Source organism: Nansenia antarctica (genome assembly GCF_963989245.1).
Source record: "Nansenia antarctica genome assembly, chromosome: 9".
In the NCBI taxonomy this organism is placed as follows: domain Eukaryota; kingdom Metazoa; phylum Chordata; class Actinopteri; order Argentiniformes; family Microstomatidae; genus Nansenia; species Nansenia antarctica.
The window spans coordinates 12,205,969-12,226,645 of record NC_137679.1 but is presented as its reverse complement, the minus strand read 5'-3'; the positions used below and the strand labels follow the sequence as shown (position 1 = coordinate 12,226,645).

The window sequence follows — 20,677 nt, the reverse complement described above, 5'->3', positions numbered from 1 at the left end:
AATATATATTTAAAAATAATAATTGCACACGGCCCCGATTTTGTCGCACCGCCGAATTCGATTCCATTGTTTTGAATGAGACAATGCACACGGCGTGCGATGCGATTTTGTCGCACGATAACATTCGATTCTCCATTCACACCCACTCACTTCGTCTCATTCAAAACAATGGAATCGAATTCGGCGGTGCGACAAAATCGGGGCCGTGTGCAATTATAATTTTTAAATATATATTATTATTAAATATTACATTTAGAGATTAATTCTCGTTGGCTGGGTCTTAACCAATTAAAATGCTTAAGTCTTAAGTTTGGCAAGCTGAACAGTAAAGAGAGAGCTGGATAAAGGTTGGGGGAAACACAAAGTCCTCTGAGGGTTCCAAGGCGATATTTCAGGGCAGACTGATGGGGGTTCTGGTTGAAGTACTCAGTCGCTCTCACTGCCACTCTCTGACCTCACATAGAAGTCTTCCCCTCGCCCGATCTCCTCGAAAAACAAGCGACCTGGTGACAATCACAAAACAAGGTGATCCCTGAGAGATTATTATCAGAGTGAATATCTTAATACAGCAGAACAATACAACAAGTCTAGTGTTAAGAGATTTAAGTCTTACCATTTGGAATCTCCTCTTCATTGTCCTCAAAATGATCAAAGTCCAGACTTACAAAAGAGCTCTGTTGGACGACATGATACATTTTCAGTATCTTCACACTACTACAATGATGAACCAATATCAAATAAAGCAATGTCAATTCTGTATCAACTAGTACTTATTTTCTGTTACAGTGAACATAACTCTCATACCAACTGGATGATTTTCATTTGGTCACAAAGCAAAGTTGAATATCCATAACAGGACTGAGTTATCCCTTACGTGCCCGAACCCAGTTTTCCTTGCATGAAAATTAAGCAGGGATTAGGACTGCCCAAAGACCAAAAAAATAAAACATTCTGAAAAAATAACTAATATATTGTCCTTTTTAACAAATACAGGTGCTTAACACTCATGTGTGATGAAGAGATCCAGAATAGAAGTTTTCATTCAGCTTTTGAGCCACAAAAATATTATTTTATATGAGGCCTATGCAAAGCATGGATGTGTGATTACAGTCCTTAACGCCTGATGTTGTGTATACCTTGGCATTTCAAGTGACTGAGAAAATGTACTTCTCTGGACATCTTATGAGCATTTTGCATCCACTGAATTTCAGAAACTCACCCAAGACTAACCCATCGAAAACGTAAGTTTTCACCAGAAGGTGCTTGAAGTGTTTATTAGGACCTCTTGTTCAAGAAAGTCGTTTTTTTTTTTTGTGACTTGATCTGGTACAGACACTTTAACACGTTGTGAGCTTAGAAAAGGTTCTATCTCCGTTTAGGGTAGTTCAGAGATATTGAGCGTCAACATTTTTACATTCCATTATGTTTTGTGAGATGGAACCTTTGTATTTTATGAATTACTAACTCAAAACTGTCAACATTTTAAAAATAACACCACACAGGCATTAATAAACACCTAATGGATCAAATTATGTAAAAAACTCAATTTTAACAAAAATGGAGATAGAACCTTATAATTCTAACGTCACGACGTGTTGAAGACATTGTTGGGTGAATCAAGACATTGATCACAAAGCACTTGCCTTCTGCTTGAGCAGCATTTTCCAATCTCCCCGGTCCTTCTTCATCAGCTGTATGACTGGCTCATTGCACTTCACCTCCCAGGAGCAGCTCTCAGCAGCGATGGGGCCATGGAGCTCCAGGTCTGCCCGGTATGGTCGCTCATTAACAGTGGCACTACAGAGAATTATATAATCAATAATAATAATAATAATAATAATAATAAAATCAATTAGGCAATAAATCAGTGCAGCGTCTACTATTCCCTTTTCCACAAAGACAGCATTGACGGTGACATACACATCCATCTGGAATGTGTTATTATTTAGCCTGTGAGGCAAGATGGACCTAAGACGAGTCAACATGTGGAGGAGTGATGAACAGGATCATACCGTTCGTTTCCAATGAAGAGAGAGAACAGGTTTCAGATGTCCAAACTGACACCTAAAAAAATGATGTAATGTCCTGCATGACAAACCTGAACACCACTCGCTCAGAGGAGAATTCACATCTCTGTTCCACAGAGTCGCGCAGCATTACTCTCAGAACGACTCGGTCGTCTCTCTGAAACCACTTGATCTGTGGGTGGAAACTGACAAAGACATGCACACAGTATACCCATGATATACAGACTAAATGGACAAATAGACTGAAGCTCAGCTTCTACCCCAGGGCCATTCAGGCCCTGAACACAGCAAAGACCTAGGTTCTAGGCCCTGGACAATCTAGACAATTTGATGGCAGCTACTAGATTGTAATCAAGTGCAATACTGAAACACAACTGTGAACATTTCAAACCTGCAAACTGCGACACTTTAAATGAATGTGCAATAACACTATGTGCAATATGACAACCCTCGGGTACATAAGGTTCAGAGATAGGAAATGTTAGGATATTTATAGCATAGCATAGAGTACAGCACAGTGTGTTATTTGTATAGTATAGTATAGTGGATAGTGTACATAGCCTTTATTTATGTAAACCAGCTCTTTTCCCTTCTTGTTTTTAGTATTTTTTTCCTAGCACCAGGGGAGCCCCCCCTCCCAAATTTCGTTGTATGGTACCTGTACTATATCAATGACAATAAAGACCATTCATTCATTCATTCAAATATAACGTGGTATTCTGAAATAGGCAAACAAATATTCAGGTACCTTTTTACAGAGTCCTCCCCAAAGGCTTTCTCAACATTTATGACCTGCTTGCCCTCCATCAAATTACCTAAATAGGACATATAATATTCAGTGATAAGACAGCCCTCATAGTTGTCAATAAAAGTAAATAAAAAACAGCATGGTAGACTAGGCATACATTTAAGTGGATATTGTTGATCAGTTTCACTGGGCATAATTTCAAACAAAAATATTTAATAATATGGCAGAAATAAATATGTGGCTCATAGCTCACCACATTAAAAACGCCAGAGAGAGAGAGAGAGACACATTGATTTGAAAGCAGGGTTGCATGCAAACAATTATGTTTTCATACCATTTTCACATGGGGGTTGGACTGCAGAAATCCATTCTTTGGGAGACAATCCTTTCAGGCCAGTATTCCTGCAAGACAACAACAGTCTGGTGAACATCACATGTAGATGTGAGATCAAGGCACCACAGAGAGGACATGACCAGTAGTTCACTATTCACACTTCCCATACAAACTCTAAAAATGTAAATTATAATTTAATTAATTTAATAATTTTAAAAGCACTCAAACACGGCATGGGGTAAAGCTGCATAGAGTAGTGAGAGAAAGCACAACAATCAAACATTGTTTAACCAAACATGACTTTTTATTTGTCGCAGCACATGTAAGAGTCGCGTGTGCGTGGCAGAAGTGCTGCTGCACTTTGTCGCGTCTTCACTACTGGAAGTGTTTCTACTGCGGCTCTACTGCAGAGCTGCTACAGCCAGCCTTATCTTTGTACATTGAGTTTGCCTTTGATAATGGCCGTCAATAATATCCTGTTTCATTTCACTTCATTATAAATTGTTCTGGGTTCAGTTTGCTGTCATCCATCCTTAATGAGCGAAAAGTGAAATGGTTATAAGCAGAAAACACTCATGTCGTTTTTGTTTACCCTCTTTCAGAGCAAGAGTACTTAATTACCTCAGCAACACCTACTATAGTATAATAGTACCTACAGGGCTTTTAGCGAAAGTGTTGATTTAAACCCCCCCCCAAAAAACAAATATATTTATAGAGGTAGAAACTGTAGTGTATGTTGCTGGTACGATAATTTTCAGGTGGGCCCGTATGGCTGCTCTAACCCATTAACATGGGCTGTATGGCTGCTGTAACCTGTTAACATGGGCTGTGTGGCTGCTGTAACCTGTTAACATGGGCTGTGTGGCTGCTCTAACCTGTTAACATGGGCTGTGTGGCTGCTCTAACCTGTTAACATGGGCTGTATGGCTGCTCTAACCTGTTAACATGGGCTGTATGGCTGCTGTAACCTGTTAACATGGGCTGTGTGGCTGCTCTAACCTGTTAACATGGCTGTATGGCTGCTCTAACCTGTTAACATGGGCTGTATGGCGGCTCCACCCTATTAACATGGGCTGTATGGCTGCTCTAACCTGTTAACATGGGCTGTGTGGCTGCTCTAACCTGTTAACATGGGCTGTATGGCTCCTCTAACCTGTTAACATGGGCTGTATGGCTGCTCTAACCCGTTAACATGGGCCGTATGGCTGCTCCATCCCATTAACATGGGCTGTATGGCTGCTCCAACCTGTTAACATGGGCTGTATGGCTGCTCCAACCATTAACATGGGCTGTATGGCTGCTCTAACCTGTTAACATGGGCTGTATGGCTGCTCCAACCTGTTAACATGGGCTGTATGGCTGCTCTAACCTGTTAACATGGGCTGTATGGCTGCTCCAACCTGTTAACATGGGCTGTATGGCTGCTCTAACCTGTTAACATGGGCTGTATGGCTGCTCCAACCTGTTAACATGGGCTGTATGGCTGCTCCAACCTGTTAACATGGGCTGTGTGGCTGCTCTAACCTGTTAACATGGGCTGTATGGCTGCTCTAACCTGTTAACATGGGCTGTATGGCTGCTCTAACCTGTTAACATGGGCTGTATGGCTGCTCTAACCTGTTAACATGGGCTGTATGGCTGCTCCAACCCATTAACATGGGCTGTATGGCTGCTCTAACCTGTTAACATGGGCTGTGTGGCTGCTCTAACCTGTTAACATGGGCTGTATGGCTGCTCTAACCTGTTAACATGGGCTGTGTGGCTGCTCTAACCTGTTAACATGGGCTGTGTGGCTGCTCTAACCTGTTAACATGGGCTGTATGGCTGCTCCAACCTGTTAACATGGGCTGTATGGCTGCTCTAACCTGTTAACATGGGCTGTATGGCTGCTCCAACCTGTTAACATGGGCTGTATGGCTGCTCTAACCTGTTAACATGGGCTGTATGGCTGCTCCAACCTGTTAACATGGGCTGTATGGCTGCTCCAACCTGTTAACATGGGCTGTGTGGCTGCTCTAACCTGTTAACATGGGCTGTATGGCTGCTCTAACCTGTTAACATGGGCTGTATGGCTGCTCTAACCTGTTAACATGGGCTGTATGGCTGCTCTAACCTGTTAACATGGGCTGTATGGCTGCTCCAACCCATTAACATGGGCTGTATGGCTGCTCTAACCTGTTAACATGGGCTGTGTGGCTGCTCTAACCTGTTAACATGGGCTGTATGGCTGCTCTAACCTGTTAACATGGGCTGTGTGGCTGCTCTAACCTGTTAACATGGGCTGTATGGCTGCTCTAACCTGTTAACATGGGCTGTGTGGCTGCTCTAACCTGTTAACATGGGCTGTGTGGCTGCTCTAACCTGTTAACATGGGCTGTGTGGCTGCTCTAACCTGTTAACATGGGCTGTATGGCTGCTCTAACCTGTTAACATGGGCTGTGTGGCTGCTCTAACCTGTTAACATGGGCTGTGTGGCTGCTCTAACCTGTTAACATGGGCTGTATGGCTGCTCTAACCCGTTAACATGGGCTGTATGGCTGCTCCAACCCATTAACATGGGCTGTATGGCTGCTCCAACCCATTAACATGGCCGCCGAAATGAAACTCACACAAGCCTCTGAGGTTGACGCAGCCAGTGAAATCTAGCCCTTAGTGTCAGTTTTTGAAGCCCCTTCTCTCTGGGCAAGTAAAGAAACAAACCTCAGTGTTTCAGTGGCGTCTGTCAGGACCTGGGGTGGGTCTGTCAGGACCTGGGGTGGGTCTGTCAGGACCTGGGTGAGTGGGTCTGTCAGGACCTGGGGTGGGTCTGTCAGGGCCTGGGTAGATGGGTCTGTCAGGACCTGGGTGAGTGGGTCTGTCAGGACCTGGGGTGGGTCTGTCGGGGCCTGGGTAGGTGGGTCTGTCAGGACATCCTGGTGACAGTGCAGGCTCTCCATGGCTGCTCTCATCCGGTGAGCCAGGGTCTCCTCGGCAGCCTGCATCCTGTCCTCCAGAGTCACCTCAGAGCCCTCCGGCCTAACATGACACACACACACACACACACACACACACACACACACACACACACACACACACACACACACACCCTATTAATGGGGAGCCAGTGAAGTGCTCTCAGCAACTATTGGGGAACTAGGTTGAGATTGAGAACGACAAATCTCTCTATCATATAGAAACGAAAATGCCATGGGTCCCCTGACGTGTTAGGAGGTCATTAGGATGTCTGGTGTGTGTGGTGCTGGAAGCCTCATCGCTCACCCCAGGCTGTGAGTGACCTCCCCAGCGCCGGCGGGCACAGCCCCCCGGCAGAGCTCCTTCAGCAGGTCTAGGTGGTGCAGGTTGCTGGTGCCCATCCCCGTGTTCAGGATCTCGGCGTGGACGTTGACGTTGTTAATGGATATCTTCAGGCCAGGCCGACGGGTGGTTCTCACCTACAGACATGCCACACAAGGGTTAGGCTAGGAGTTCAGTTGACTTTAAAATGAAGTAGAGATAACTCTGGGTTATCAAGTTGCTATAGTGCTAAGTGTAATGTAAAGCCTACCATGGGATCAACAAAGACTGTGTTTCCCAGACACAGAACGACCTTGGCTTGGTGATGCAGGCCTTTGATCTTCTGACTGATGGCTCTCGTGACCTGCTCAGAGGAGAGATGGTGAGCCCAGAGCGGGTAAGTTACACCCTTGGAATGTCATTGTATGATGTTCTTCTACAGCAGGGGTAGCCAACACAAGGCCAACGCTGGAGAATATAAAGATTTTTGCGCGACTGTGCAGGCGCAATGCCAGAGAGTTTTTGCAGGGTGAGATGTCTGCAGATGAAAGTAAGCAAGTTGAAAATATAGTTAGCAAATATAATTGCGGACTGTTCTGACAGAGAACGTTGGTTCAAATTGGTCGTTATTATTGTGACTAGAAAGTGTCTGATTATAGTTCCATGGTGTGAATAGTGCCAAAGAACTAGCAAGCTAACTAGCTAGTCTGCTCAGTCTGCTCATCTCATTTGACATCTCTGTCTCTTTTGTACATAGATTTGTGAATCGTGATACTCGAGTCCTGTGACTGTACTGACCTTGGGGTTCCAGTCCACCTCAGCGTCGATGGGCTTGGCCCGGCACACAACTATCTCCACGGCCTGGGGAGGCAGGCTGTGGAACTGAGCAGGCAGCTGCAGCAGCTGGTGGACCTTGGTCTCCTGCTCGCGCCCCTCGTCCAGGAACGCCACCGTCACGCTGGAGAACAGACACCCGGCCGCCTCTGGCACCGAGGTCACCCGCACTCTGACAGAGATGAACGTCAGAGCGGGGAGACGGTTAAGTCTCTCAGAGGAGCCGCCTCAAAAAAACACACTCAAACGGGACTTCTCTCTAATGTCACCCGATTGTTGACATTGAGAACATGATTAGATGCCATGGAGTCGCGTTTAACAGAAGTTTAACAGAAACGGGAATAAAAGAATTTTTAAATCTATTTAATCTAGCGCGGGGGACTCTGAACCTCCTCCCAGAGGGCAGCAGTTCATACTCTGCATGTAGGACATATACTGTTTATATATATATATATATATATATTTATTTGTGTAATGCTGCCTACATGCTGTTATTCATGTCTAATCTGAACCAGCTCACCCGATCACCCCAATCGGTAATGTGTATTGTCTATGTTCATGTCTAAAAAATCAATAAAAAGAATTAAGAAAGAAAGAAAGACATTGAGAACATTGTCGTTTCATAGCTGAAATGTTGTATTCATGTTGTGTTTGGTGGGGGGGGGGGGTTTCCTGACCTATGATAGGCTTCTTCCTCTTGTACTCCATAGAGGCCTCCCTCTAGCACCTCCTCGGCACACAGCTTCTCCTTGGCGTAGTGAGAGACCATCTCTGCAGCCAGGCTCTCGTAACAGTCGTCTTTGTTGCTCACAATGCGGCCATAATAGAGGGAAGCGGTCTTGATGTGCAAGGGCAAAACCTTGGATGACAAACAGGTAAAAAGGGAAATATTGAGTGAGTGTACATACACAGATAGGCATGTTACAGTTAGAGGTTCATCTCATTGTGGAAGATAGACAAGCACCCACTACCACCCATATAATATACTCTGACATTTGGACCATAGTCAAAAAATCATAAACTTTGATTCACCACTATAGTTCCTGAGTCTTGATGAAGTGGGCGGTCCTGCTTGGGGCTGATGCTGTGTCGATAAGGACAAACACTACTGTCCCTGCAACAGAAAGAAAGTCATTAAGCATTACAGAATTCAGTTCCTCTTCACCTTTCTTCAGACGCATACCTACGAGCAAAATAGCCGAATCCAGGGTTCAGCTAATTACTGTTGCATGTTAGCAGATCATTAATGTCAAATCAAGTACATTTTAGGTAAATCCGTCCGTATTCTAAACACTGACTTGCAGAAGCCGAAGCTCTTGAGGTAGCTGCAGAAGGGCCTGTCAGTCTTCTGCTCCTCCTTGGCCTGCAGGACCCCCTGGGCGAAGTGGAGCAGCTCGGGAGGCAGCGATGCCTCAGTGCGCTTCAGGTAACGCAGGACCCCGATGACGTGACAGGCGTTCCTCTCAGACAGCAGCAGGACTGACTTCAGGGGGTGGGATGCACCCTTCTTGTCCTGTTGAAGAAAAGCCTTTGGTGAGTCCAGACAGCAATCTTGAGGTTGAGAAAGCATACGTAATACAATCATGGTGCTGGGAAATGGGACACATTTCTCAGACTTTTGCAAAGCAACAGGTATAATACACAAATTAAAAGACCTGTGAACTGGGGGGGGCGCTAGTGAGTAGTGGATGGAGTAGACGTTAGGGCTGGGCAAACGATCAAAATTTCTTTTTCGATAATCACAAGAATTAACGATAAATTATTGATTAATTTATAAGCTTTTTTTTCCATTAAAACAACGCCTAGGGCAGAAATAACAAGCATGTTTTCCTTGGGGAAAAAACTTTATTCTTGATTTCTATGCCCCTGGTTATGGAACGTCGCGATGGAATAGGATATGCTGGCTCGACTATTTGCATGAGCGCACGAAATCCTCTACCCTCGACAAAACTGAGCGGCAGAATATCTGTTTCGATTAATTTGCAGATGGCCATCGTTACTTTCTCTTCTCGTTGTGCATCACACCTCCCGCGTATTAGATGAGACGTGATGGAGGGCTGAGAAGGTAGCGAAGGAGCAATCAGGGTCGGATGTACTGTTTGCAGGTGGTAATTTCATCGGGGTCGTCGTCGTGTTGTATTTATATGTCACTGCGCAGTGTTTGCAATGAGCGGCGTAACTTGCATCATGCCGTACTGCGTTGCGAAATTCAATGCGAAGGCAAATGCAAAGTTCATTTCTCACACATAACGTGGACAAACTAATTTCCACTCAATTTATTAATGATTATCGAGCAAAATATTTTGTGATCGACCAAGATCCTTATCAATCAATTATTGATCGTCAATCATTGATACCCACCCCAGGTGTAGTGCTGAGGCACAAATGTGTACATTTCAAGCCTGCAAACTGCGACACTTTAAATGAATGTGCAATAACACTATGTGCAACACTATGTGCACTATATGACAACCCTAGTCGTTTTATCTGTACAGTATAGTATAGTGGATAGTGTACATAGCCTTTATTTATGTAAACCAGCTCCTATCCCTTCTTGTTTTTTCCGTTTTTTTTTCTTCTTTCCTAGCACCAGGGGAGCCACCCCTCCCAAATTTCGTTGTTTGGTACCTGTACTATAGCAATGACAATAAAGACCATTCATTCATTCATTCATTAATTAATTCATTAATTAATTCATAGTAGACGTGCTTTCGAGAGCTCCTCTCCGTTCTGCCCTTATCTATGATAGGCCGTATCAACACGATCAAGATGGTATCGCCCCCTAGATTTTTTCTATTTATTTCAGAATCTCCCAATCTTCCTCACTTCAGCATTTTTGAAGAAGTTGGACTCTATTATCTTTCCATTTGTTTGGGGATATAAAGCTCATCGCATATCGAAAGCACATCTGCAAAAGTCAAAAACTGAGGGAGGATTAGGCCTTCCTGTATTTCGTAACTATTTCTGGGCAGCCAACGCTAGGGCTTTGTCCCACTGGCAATGGGGTTTCCCAGGTGAGGCACATCTGTATCCACTGACCATCTGAGGGAAGCCTGGTCCTTCATATCGAGGTGACTGACGACCAATCAATTAATGTCAGGTACAAATTGATCCAATTTAAAGTCATCCATAGACTCCACTATTCAAAGACATTACACCGAATTTATCCATCGGTTTCTCCACTGTGTGACAGATGCAAAAATGCAGATGGGTCTCTAGCGCATCTTTTCTGGCTCGGTCCTCATTTGCAAAAATTCTGGTGGTTTCCAGGGTCTATGGAAGGGACATTCCCCCTGATCCTGAACTGGCACTATTAGGATGTTCAGAGACTGCTTCCAACTATACGCCTGAGGAACGGTCGGAATTAATGACTGGTATTGTTGCTGCTAAGAAAATTATTCTATTGGATTGGAAATCACCTCCACCTTCCTGCTTCCAGAAATGGCTCAACGGATTAATCAGTATCATGCAGATGGAGAGAATACGCTTCTACAACTCTAAAGTTCCCAATAAATATTTGAACATATGGGGTCCAATTATTGACTATCTCAAAGTTTATTCAAATGTTTGATTATATCCTGTAGTGAAGCAAGCCTGTACACTTTTTTATTTTTACTTTTTAATTTTACTCTTTACTTGTAATACCTGACAATGTTGCATTTTGGGAATTGCTTTGAACCAAATCATACTAGACATGTATGCCTGGCAGTTTGTTGTTTGTTAGTTCGTTAGTTTGTTTGTCTTGTGTATAAAACTGAAAAATAAAATTAAAATAAAAGACCTGTGAACTCAGTATGCTTGTGAAAGGAGTGGAGGGTAGCTGGTCTGTCCTACCTTGTCAGAGAGGTTCTGGAAGTTGTCAGACATGCAGAACAAACGGCTGCCAAACAGCTTAGGGGAGCTTGGGAAGCCGTAATGCACGACACACGTAGCATCCCTGATCCCCAGGGCCTTCAGACACTCATTGGTGGTGACTGGAATACAGGAATACAGGGGGAATACAGACTGGAATACAGGGCAAATACAGACTGGAATACAGGGAATACAGGGGAAATACAGGGAGACGTTTTTTGAAAGTTAGCAATAATATGAAATTTACAAGATTTAAATGTCAAATAATTAATTTATTTAATTTACCCAGAATAACATGAGTGCCAAGTCCAATGTCCTTCCTCCACTGCTCAATCACAAAGTCAAACTGGTATGCTAAACCCTCATGAGCTTTCAGGGAGAATGCAGATGTGCTGGTCACACCCTGAATGACAGATACAAGGAGGGAAGATCAAATAGATGTAGTTAAAAACATGTATTAATGTTTGGTGACAGTGTTATGTAGGAGAAATTGTCCAATAGAATTATTCTGTGATATTGTTATCATTTTATACTAGTTGTATGAGTCGAGAAATGTTTTGACCAAATGTGACAATATGAAAAATTCAATTAAAAAAAAGATTATATAAATGTAAAAAAACGTATTAATTAATGACCAATTATTATTTATTTATTTATTATACTTCTACAGTACTTTTTCTCCAAGATAGTGATTTATATTTTGCATGACAAGATACACGTTTACAAAGGTAAATGCTAAACTAAAGTGGCACAAACTAATTGTTACAATATTCAGGAGACTTTTCAATGGTAGGCATAACAAAGCCATAACTAGGCAACTGGTGATACATCAATAACAACAATGGTCTTTTGGTTCTTCCACTACCCCTGCAACAGACAGTCTCCCAATATATGGTTGCAAAAATGAAAAAACCCTCTTCACACAGGAGAGTGTTGTACCTTAAAGACATGCTCGACCTCCTCTGCAGAGTTAGCGATAATGAGGGTCTTCTGGACCACCTCAGGGTTGAAGTCTAACGAACCAAGCAGCACTGAGATCTTTGTGCATTCTGGACACAACAGGATCATCTGTGGGGAGAAAGATGAGACGGAAACATAATCTCAAGTGATTGAAAACCGTAAGATTTTATATTCATACTTCATATTACCAAATTCTACAAAGATGCGTAGCATCGATCCCGCTACCTCGCGCATGCTAAGCGAGCGCTCTACCATTCCTCTCACAAGGCCAAAGTGATCTCAAGAACAAATGGTATACTTTAACCTGTGTCCTTCTTAGTTTATGTAGAAGCTATAAAAGTATACTGTATTCTGTGATAGCAATTCGAGAATGAAAATAACAGTGATGGGTTTGAAGAAAATAACTGTCTGAAAGCAAGACATTTGTCAGACTTCTTCTAGTCTTCGGAGACTACTTCTCCGCTTGCTGAAGTACTAAAAGTCGGAACAGCGTCACAAAACGAACTAGTGGTCGAAGACATAAGAGTTTCAGAGTAACTCTTCCCGACTCCGGAGGTCCCCGGTTCGAGACCGGGCGGAAACAAAGTTTTTTCCTTTCACCTTTGAGGCGGAGCAGTTACTTACGATAGGGCTCGAGTCAACCGACTAGAATTCAGAGAACAGACAAGTGCAGTCTGAGGTTTGGCAGTTAAGTGCAATTCTGACTGCATAGCTTGAGACTTTTTTATTCGGCAAATTAACAGATTCTAATCTTATTTAGAAATCATCAAAACTAAGAAATGTTATAATAAAGTAAAAAAAAAAAAAAGATTCCTCTCACCAGCTAGTTTTGTTTTATGCTTCAGTTTTACCTCCCCCCCAAAATACAAGTAAATACTAGTATTTTAAACATGTGATTATCATGATTAATCACAGCCTATTATTGTGATTAACTTGATTAAAATAATTAATCGATTGACAGCATTAGTTTAAAGACATGGTTGCCTATATGCAACCTCAAGGGTTAAGCTGACCTGGTGCACTTTGCCGTAAAGTGCTGCCTCCTCGGTCACTGTGATGATGATGCAGGGGTTGATCATGTGGTCTGCCAGGAGCCCCACCATCTGGCTGCTCCAGCGTTTGCCCACGGCGATGATCTGCCTGGGGCAGGAAGCCCGCTCGCTTCTGTCGGTCACCTTCTGGAAGTGCTGCAGAATGGTGGCCATCTGAGAAGGAACAATGCAGTCAGAGAACACTCATGGGGAGATGGTGTTGGCAAGGCAAGTTTACTTGTACAGCACATTTCAACAGGGGCAATTCAAAGAACTTTACATATAGCATTAAAAAATACAGAAAAAGGAGGAAAATAAATAGATACACATTTAACAATATAATAAGACAATGAATAAAAAGATATAGATAAAAGTGTTATTACTACAACTGTAATCAAGCGCTGCTTTTTGGTTATCTGGTATTGCCTTCAGACATTTTGAACCTGCTGGTTTCTTTAGACTTCAGTCATAAGCATAAAATGCCCTTCAAAAAGTACATGGAACATCATTTAATTAATTATTATGTTAATTGTAGTTATTGATCAATCGGAAAAATATATCATATATAATGATAACGTTTTTTGGGCATATCGCCCAGCCCTAGTTGACAGACAGTCCTCCACTGCATCAGTCGGTTGTTCCTCTTTAACTTAGTGAACCCAGGGATTAAATGAAAAAAAAAATCTCCTGACGGAAAAAGAAATTCAGGCCAAATCGGGGCCGGTGGCTTTGTGCGATTTTCCGTTCTACGTTCTAATGCTTTGACTTTTCTTTAGAAAAATGTGAATACATTTTCCGCGTTGTATAAAATCAATGACACATCGCTAGTCAACTAACACAGCTTGTTTTGTGAGCCTGCTAACAATGTAAAGTAGTGTTGTAGTTAACTAGGTAGCAGTCCAATCCATTTCGCTGCAGTATTTTGGCTTGACTAGCGAGTTTGTGTTGTGATTCTCAACAACGTTGAAACGTAGTTTCACCCTTTTCCATAGTTTTGAATAATAAATGTGTGGGCTGACGATGTAGCGCAGCCTAACTTATTCTAATATATATTTAACAGTTTTATTGTGATAATTATTCCCCCCTCCTCCCAGACTTACAAGGTCACATTATTATTGGATTGGTTGTTTGCGTGCCGGGTGAAGTTAGCTAAACATTTAACCTGCTAACTAGCAAGAGATACATAATGTCAAGGGCTCTGCACACAGCGTGCGATTTCTGTTGCGCGTCAACATTCCATTTTGAAGTTTGAATGGAAGTCTATGAGAACATCGCATTTCAACACACACGGCCCCGATTTTAATCGCACGGCGAAAATCCGATTCCATTCATTTTGAATGGGAAAAAGCACAAATTTGACAGTGCGACAAAACTCGCACGCCGTGTGCTTTGTCCCATTCAAAATGAATGGAATCGAATTTTCGCCGTGCGATTAAAATCGGGGCCGTGTGTGTTGAAATGCGATGTTCTCATAGACTTCCATTCAAACTTCAAAATGGAATGTTGACGCGCAACAGAAATCGCACGCTGTGTGCAGAGCCCTTCACTCTCCAAAGGTCTAAAGAGGAAAGTTGACGGTGAAAACAGGGCATTTAAAGAGGAATGGACAGCGAACTATGCGTTCATCCTACCTGGTTTCATCAATGCAAAGCCGTTGTGAGACTCACATTTTATGTGCTCACAATGAATGTTCCCTTCCACCTATACATGCGAGTCGTCCTTTCGTCAATGAATGCGATAAAGACTGACTAGAGGAACCGATTGGTGCATAAAAACCTTGAGAACTGCCGGATTAAAGTGACGTCCATAATAATAATAAATAAGAATAATACATTAGACTTATAGCGCTTTTCTAGACACTCAAAGACGTCCATATCACCAGATAGCCAACAAATAGTGACCGATGGGAGATGCCCGTTTTCTCATTAAGTGAGATTTAATAGCCTAATATTATTTTTTCTATTTTTAATGAATGGCCCATTGTAATTATTATCCCTAGTAAGGTAGCGTAAGGTTGTAAGGTTGCTCTGTCGTTTCAGGAGCATATAGGCTAAGCGGATTCAGCTTTCTTTTTTTTTGCGCCGATTTTGTTGTCAATGTTTTTCATAAAATTAAACTGCATTTGCTTTGTTACTGTTCACATGTGTGGTGCAGTCACATTCACATAGCCTATAAGTAAACATTAAGTTTGAATGATTTACTGAGCTGGCGTTACTTTTTTCAAACCACACACCGCATGTTGGCTATTTCAGCACCATGCATTGTCCACCTATTTATCACTATGAGGGGTTCAGCGTCAGTGCACCCCGCTCTGTTACTGTCGCATAGTTGTAGCCAATAAAGGCCTATATGTAGGCTATTACCGTATATATTATTTATATACCTAATACCAACATCAAAATAGATTGTATGCCTCTACAAATCATATTACACCAGGTAAAATCCGTCACAACTTGGAATAAATCCGTCGCAACTTGGAATAAATTGACGGAAATCTGTCGTAGCGACGGAGAACTTTAATCCCTGAGTGAACCCCATTCTAAACATCATAAAATCATGTCTCTCTCTCTCTCTGACCTCGTCTGGGGCCTGTGAGTAGAGAAGATCCACCTCGTCCAGCACCAAGTGACCCAGCCGCAGGAACATAAAGCAGTGGAAGGCCATCAGACGCACCAGGCTGAAGGGAGTGGTCACAACCATCTGGCCTGGAGACAGAAGGGTTAGGGAATGAGGGAATGACATATTCCAAATATCCAACAATATACTTGTCAACTTGTCAATTAATTGCTGGAATTTGGTATTTTTGCTCTAGACCCAGGGTGCCCAATCTTTTTTGAACCAAGATCTACTTTTCAAGTAGCCACACACACACACACACTTCCCAGCCTGCATAGTAAACACAAAGGGGTTAATTGCCTTGCCACATGCAAGCGCCCTCCTGACCTTCCTATTGCAAGCCGGCCTCTCTAACCTCTAGTCTAGGCTACCTCTCTAACCTCTAGGCTACAGTCACCCCCACCGCCGCCCCCCCCCCAATGTTGTAATTCAACCAAAAAAAAAACATGTTCTTTGACTTCAACTAGAGCAAGTCTAATAGAGATCGCGTGACAGTAGGCTTACAGTTCTTCTGGATCTTGATCGTCTTGGCTTCGTCCTTCCCTAGTCCCACCAGTGCAATCATGGGGTGAAGGGACTGGGCAGTCTGGCATTCCTCCAGCCGGTCAAACACAGTCTGGGCCTTCTCCCACCCCGGGCACAGAATCACTGCTATGGGCTGGGGGGGGGGGGACACCAGACGACAACATCAACAACACATGGGTATCTTCACTCACCACTTGATTGTTTTACTATGGTTTTGTAGTAGTCCAGAAAACCACATCTAAAAATCAGCCTACTGATAGCATGGAAAGTACTGGAGTTGGAACAATATTGTTCTATTGTACACATTTTAGCTAGTTTTAGGCTAGTCTGTTAATAACAGCCACTCCTACATTGACACTATGGAGACAGGCTTGAGCTTCCATCCTCCAGTCTGGTGTGTGTGTGTGTGTGCGTGTGTGTGTGCTGGGCTCACCCCGGTGTGTGAGGAGAGAGTGCTGTAGCCTGAGGACAGCTGCATGTGAGCCAGTAACGGGGGGAGGTAGGTGAGGGGCTCGTCTGCGCTGCGGGAGATGAGGACCGTGTCACAGCCCCGGGCGACTGCTGGCCAGCAATAGCTTTCAGCCACCGACGGCCTAGTGAACTTCTGTCTCATTAGGATCTGGAGAGAACACATATGACACATTCTAATGCTTTGGTCCTCATGTCGGGATCCGATGTAATGATCGGACTTTTCTTTCGAAAAATGTGAATACATTTCCGCGTTGTTGAAAATCAATGACACACACGTCGCTAGTCAACTAACACAGCTTGTTTTGTGAGCCTGCTAACAATGTAAAGTAGTGTTATAGTTAACTAAATAGCAGTGGAAATTACTCACCGGCAATCCATTGCCTTGCAGTATTTTGGCTTGACTAGCGAGTTTGTGTTGTGATTCTCAACAACGTTGAAACGTAGTGTTTCAAAAGAAAAGTCCGAACACTTTGATTGGTTGCCGACATGCGGACCAAATGATCAGACTGTGTCACATATATTATACACATTCGTCACCACAACATCTGACTTAGACAACTGACAATCAATGAATGTGATTTCACATCTTCCAGATCACATGTAGAAACCCTCATTCAATATTTTTATTAATATCAAATTGTTACAGCCGTAGTGTGTTGTGTGTTTTCTGTGTTTCTCCCAGGTGATTGCCCTTCCTCCCTGCCTATCGCCATGGTGACGGCCTGAGTGAGCCGAGTTTTGTGTGTGTGTGTGTGTGTGTTTAAAGTGTTAGCTACAGCTATTGTGTGTTGCTACAGGTTGTAGTGTGTACCGGTGTGGGTAACTTTGACTTTGAGAGTGCGTGTTAGTTTTGTGTTTGGCCATACTTTAAGTTACTTTCTACATTTAACCATGTCTTTTCTACAGTTAACTGCTAACTATATAATTTACATGTTACATTGCTTATAAATATTAATTTGCTTTCTCCTTTTTTAATACAAAGTAGTTTTTAGTTAAGTTTCACGGAAACCTGTTTATTTGACAAATTACACAATAAATCTTGGTTTATTTATATTCTCCTGTCCGCCTCTTGGTCTCGTCTCCCGGGTTCTATTCTATTGTTACTCCCCTCATCCCCTGGATACTATTTGGGGACATAACAAAATGTAACATTAACTGACTTCATCTGTATTCCAGGTGCAATTGAGTAATATAATGTTATTTGAACAGTAGATTCAGTCAGGACTATCAGCGCCTGACAGAGAGCAGAACGTACCCTGCGGAAGGTGTCAGTGATGGGAGCGTTGGCCAGACTGGTGCACGGGTCCAGACTGAAGGCAGAGTGCACCACAACGGCGCTCCTGCTGGGATCCCTATGGATGACCTGACATAATGGTGCCAAGAAGATGTATTAGGTTGTTGCTACCCACACAGCCAGTTGCATGCATTCACACATTCCTAAGATGTTGATCCAAAGTGCTTACGGTGACATCTGATGAATCGACGTCCGGGTTCGGAGGGTCCGGCATCAGAGGGTCTGGGTTCAGCAACTGCAACAACCTGCAGAGACACAGCGGCAGCTCGGGTCACCGGTATGATTCTCAAACATGTTTGTACCAACGCACTGAAACTCCCACCATAGCCCCAAATGTCACGGTTATGAATTGTCAGCACATGTGTATTTCAATTTCTAGTGAGCGCAGCATTAAAAGACACCAAAGAGAGCAGCACAGGGCAGGATGACCATACCCTGCACAGGCTAGCTCATCCTCGAAGGTTGGCTGCTCAGCAAAAGCCTCCTGTGTAAGAGCTCCAGGTGGGTCACTGGGAGTACTGTCATTAGAGAGGTACAACACAGTATAAGAGCCTTTACACAGGTACAACACAGTATAAGAGCCTTTACACAGGTACAACACAGTATAAGAGCCTTTCAAAACCAATGACCAACTTAACAACATTGTTAACCACACAGAGAATATACAAATCACTTTCCTTGGCGTTTAATATGATAAAGTACGATCAAATGTTTAACATTTTATTTTTTTCCAAACAGTAACATGGACTTCACGCTGAAGACAGACATGAAGTAGAACATCAGACAGAGAAGGACTGGCACACCTTGGTTCAGTGCCCTGCTGTTCAATAGGATCATCAGTTTCACATCCGCCGTTACTGCAAGAACACAGAGATCTGGACTATTACAACAGGTCATCATCACATTTTTTTAATTAAGTATTGGAAAGAGGAAGTATTTTGTCTTCTTTTAGCTCTATACTTCTAGCTATATACTCCAACAATTTGGATTTTAAAATCTAACAATTACTTAGGGGTGGTAGTAGTAGCAGTTGTGTAACGTGCATTCATACCATCCTGCTGTTTCATCTACGGTCTGCTGGGTTGCACCAACCAGCTCCTCTTCAACTTTAGCCCCAGAGATCCAGTGAACATCATCTTCTTCATTTTCTTCCTCAAGATCAGTCTAAACGTCAAAACATCCACAGTACTTAAAGGGACGGTTCGGCCTATTTTCATGCTCAGGTGAAATATCATCTTACCTTGAGTCCTCAAAAGCCAGTAGCAGGGCTTAAAGTGGGAAAAAATCCTGTGCCTGAAACTTTTTCTTGGGGAGGGGGGTCACAGTTTGAGATATTGGGAGAGCGGGTACAGAAGATAGCTTCTTGTCTCAATGTTTAAATGCATTAATACTATTTTATAGTCAATACAAAATATATGTCTCAATGTTAAAATGCATTAATACTTTAAATGAATGTGCAACAATACTATGTGCAATATGACAACCCTTGTGTACATAAGGTTCAGATATAGGAAAAGTTAGGATATTTATAGCATAGCATAGAGTACAGCACAGTGTTTTATTGTATAGTATAGTAGTATAGTAGATAGTGTACCTAGCCTTTATTTATGTAAACCAGCTCTTTTCCCTTTTTTATTTTACCCTTGGCCCTCGTGTTTTTAGTCTTTTTCCAAGCACCAGGGGAGCCCCCCCTCCTAAATTTTGTTGTATGGTACCTGTACTGTATTAATGACTGTCGTATATTTCTGTAGTATGTATGATCTATGTATGAATATGTAGTATGTTTTAGACACACACACATACCGGGGCATGCAGGGACATGATGCCCTCTAGCAATGAGGGTTCTATGGCAACCAGATGACCAGCAGGGACCTTTGGGGGTTGGGCAGGGACACACATACACGCTGGCCCCTCCCCTCTGGAGCGGAACGGGGAGAGAGAGAGAGGGAGCGCTCGCTTCCCACCCGAGGTCCATGGGGAACGCATGTAATGTATAAATCTGCCTGTAACTGATTAAATTGTCTTAAACTAACTGTTCTTTGATTCATAACCAATAAGAATACACGACATGACAATAAAGACCATTCATTCATAATACTGTTTTATACTCAATACAAAATAAAATAATATATTTAGATGTCTTTAAGGCCAAACTGATTGCATCACTTATTAAGCCACTATCACTATAACAATACAGAATAAAATATATACATGTCTTTAAAAGAACAAACTGATTACTTATTAAGCCACTATCACTTATATTCTCCTTCTTGGCACCACGTCCCATAAGGCTTCCCGTCACTACTCAGGGTTTTTCCTGGCTCAAAATGAGGCGGAGGTGGTACCAGTGGTGTTTGACATCGGGGGGGACCCATGAAGCAGGGCTGTCTGGGGGTCCTTAAACGAGCATCAAACACTTAATTTCTTGCATTCTGGTGAATTGATATGCACCAATTTGTGCCCTTTCTCCATCAATTTATGGTGGAAATGTCATTATATATGTAAAGGAAAAAACAATATTCAGGCACCAGATGACCATTCAAAATATAATGTAATATAATGCAATATAAGGCTCTCAGGCATTCTGTACTTTCAAATATGTATTCTCCTTGAGCAGTCAACATCAACTATCAGCTGTTTCGCTAGCAAACACGAAAGCTAACTTATTTGTGAAACAGCGCCCCCGCCACCACGTCGGCGCAATGCCCCAAT

General features: G+C 42.8%; 1 protein-coding gene across 1 annotated transcript in view; it reads right to left on the bottom strand.

The window, feature by feature from the left end:
- Positions 1-426: 426 nt before the first annotated feature.
- LOC308165331 (putative ATP-dependent RNA helicase TDRD12) overlaps positions 427-20,677 on the bottom strand; it is a gene marked incomplete at both ends in the record, with an annotated part of 45,641 nt that continues 25,390 nt past the window's right edge. The window contains 20 exons of the mRNA XM_080539489.1: positions 427-503; positions 1,640-1,765; positions 6,030-6,124; positions 6,368-6,540; positions 6,654-6,746; positions 7,181-7,388; positions 7,894-8,075; positions 8,249-8,330; positions 8,515-8,729; positions 11,051-11,190; positions 11,354-11,471; positions 12,008-12,136; positions 13,042-13,233; positions 15,637-15,764; positions 16,180-16,333; positions 16,634-16,819; positions 17,927-18,034; positions 18,135-18,210; positions 18,400-18,517; positions 18,769-18,822. Coding sequence (XP_080395615.1) covers positions 427-503; positions 1,640-1,765; positions 6,030-6,124; positions 6,368-6,540; positions 6,654-6,746; positions 7,181-7,388; positions 7,894-8,075; positions 8,249-8,330; positions 8,515-8,729; positions 11,051-11,190; positions 11,354-11,471; positions 12,008-12,136; positions 13,042-13,233; positions 15,637-15,764; positions 16,180-16,333; positions 16,634-16,819; positions 17,927-18,034; positions 18,135-18,210; positions 18,400-18,517; positions 18,769-18,822 — 2,654 coding nt within the window. The remainder of the gene's footprint in view (positions 504-1,639; positions 1,766-6,029; positions 6,125-6,367; positions 6,541-6,653; positions 6,747-7,180; positions 7,389-7,893; positions 8,076-8,248; positions 8,331-8,514; positions 8,730-11,050; positions 11,191-11,353; positions 11,472-12,007; positions 12,137-13,041; positions 13,234-15,636; positions 15,765-16,179; positions 16,334-16,633; positions 16,820-17,926; positions 18,035-18,134; positions 18,211-18,399; positions 18,518-18,768; positions 18,823-20,677) is intronic.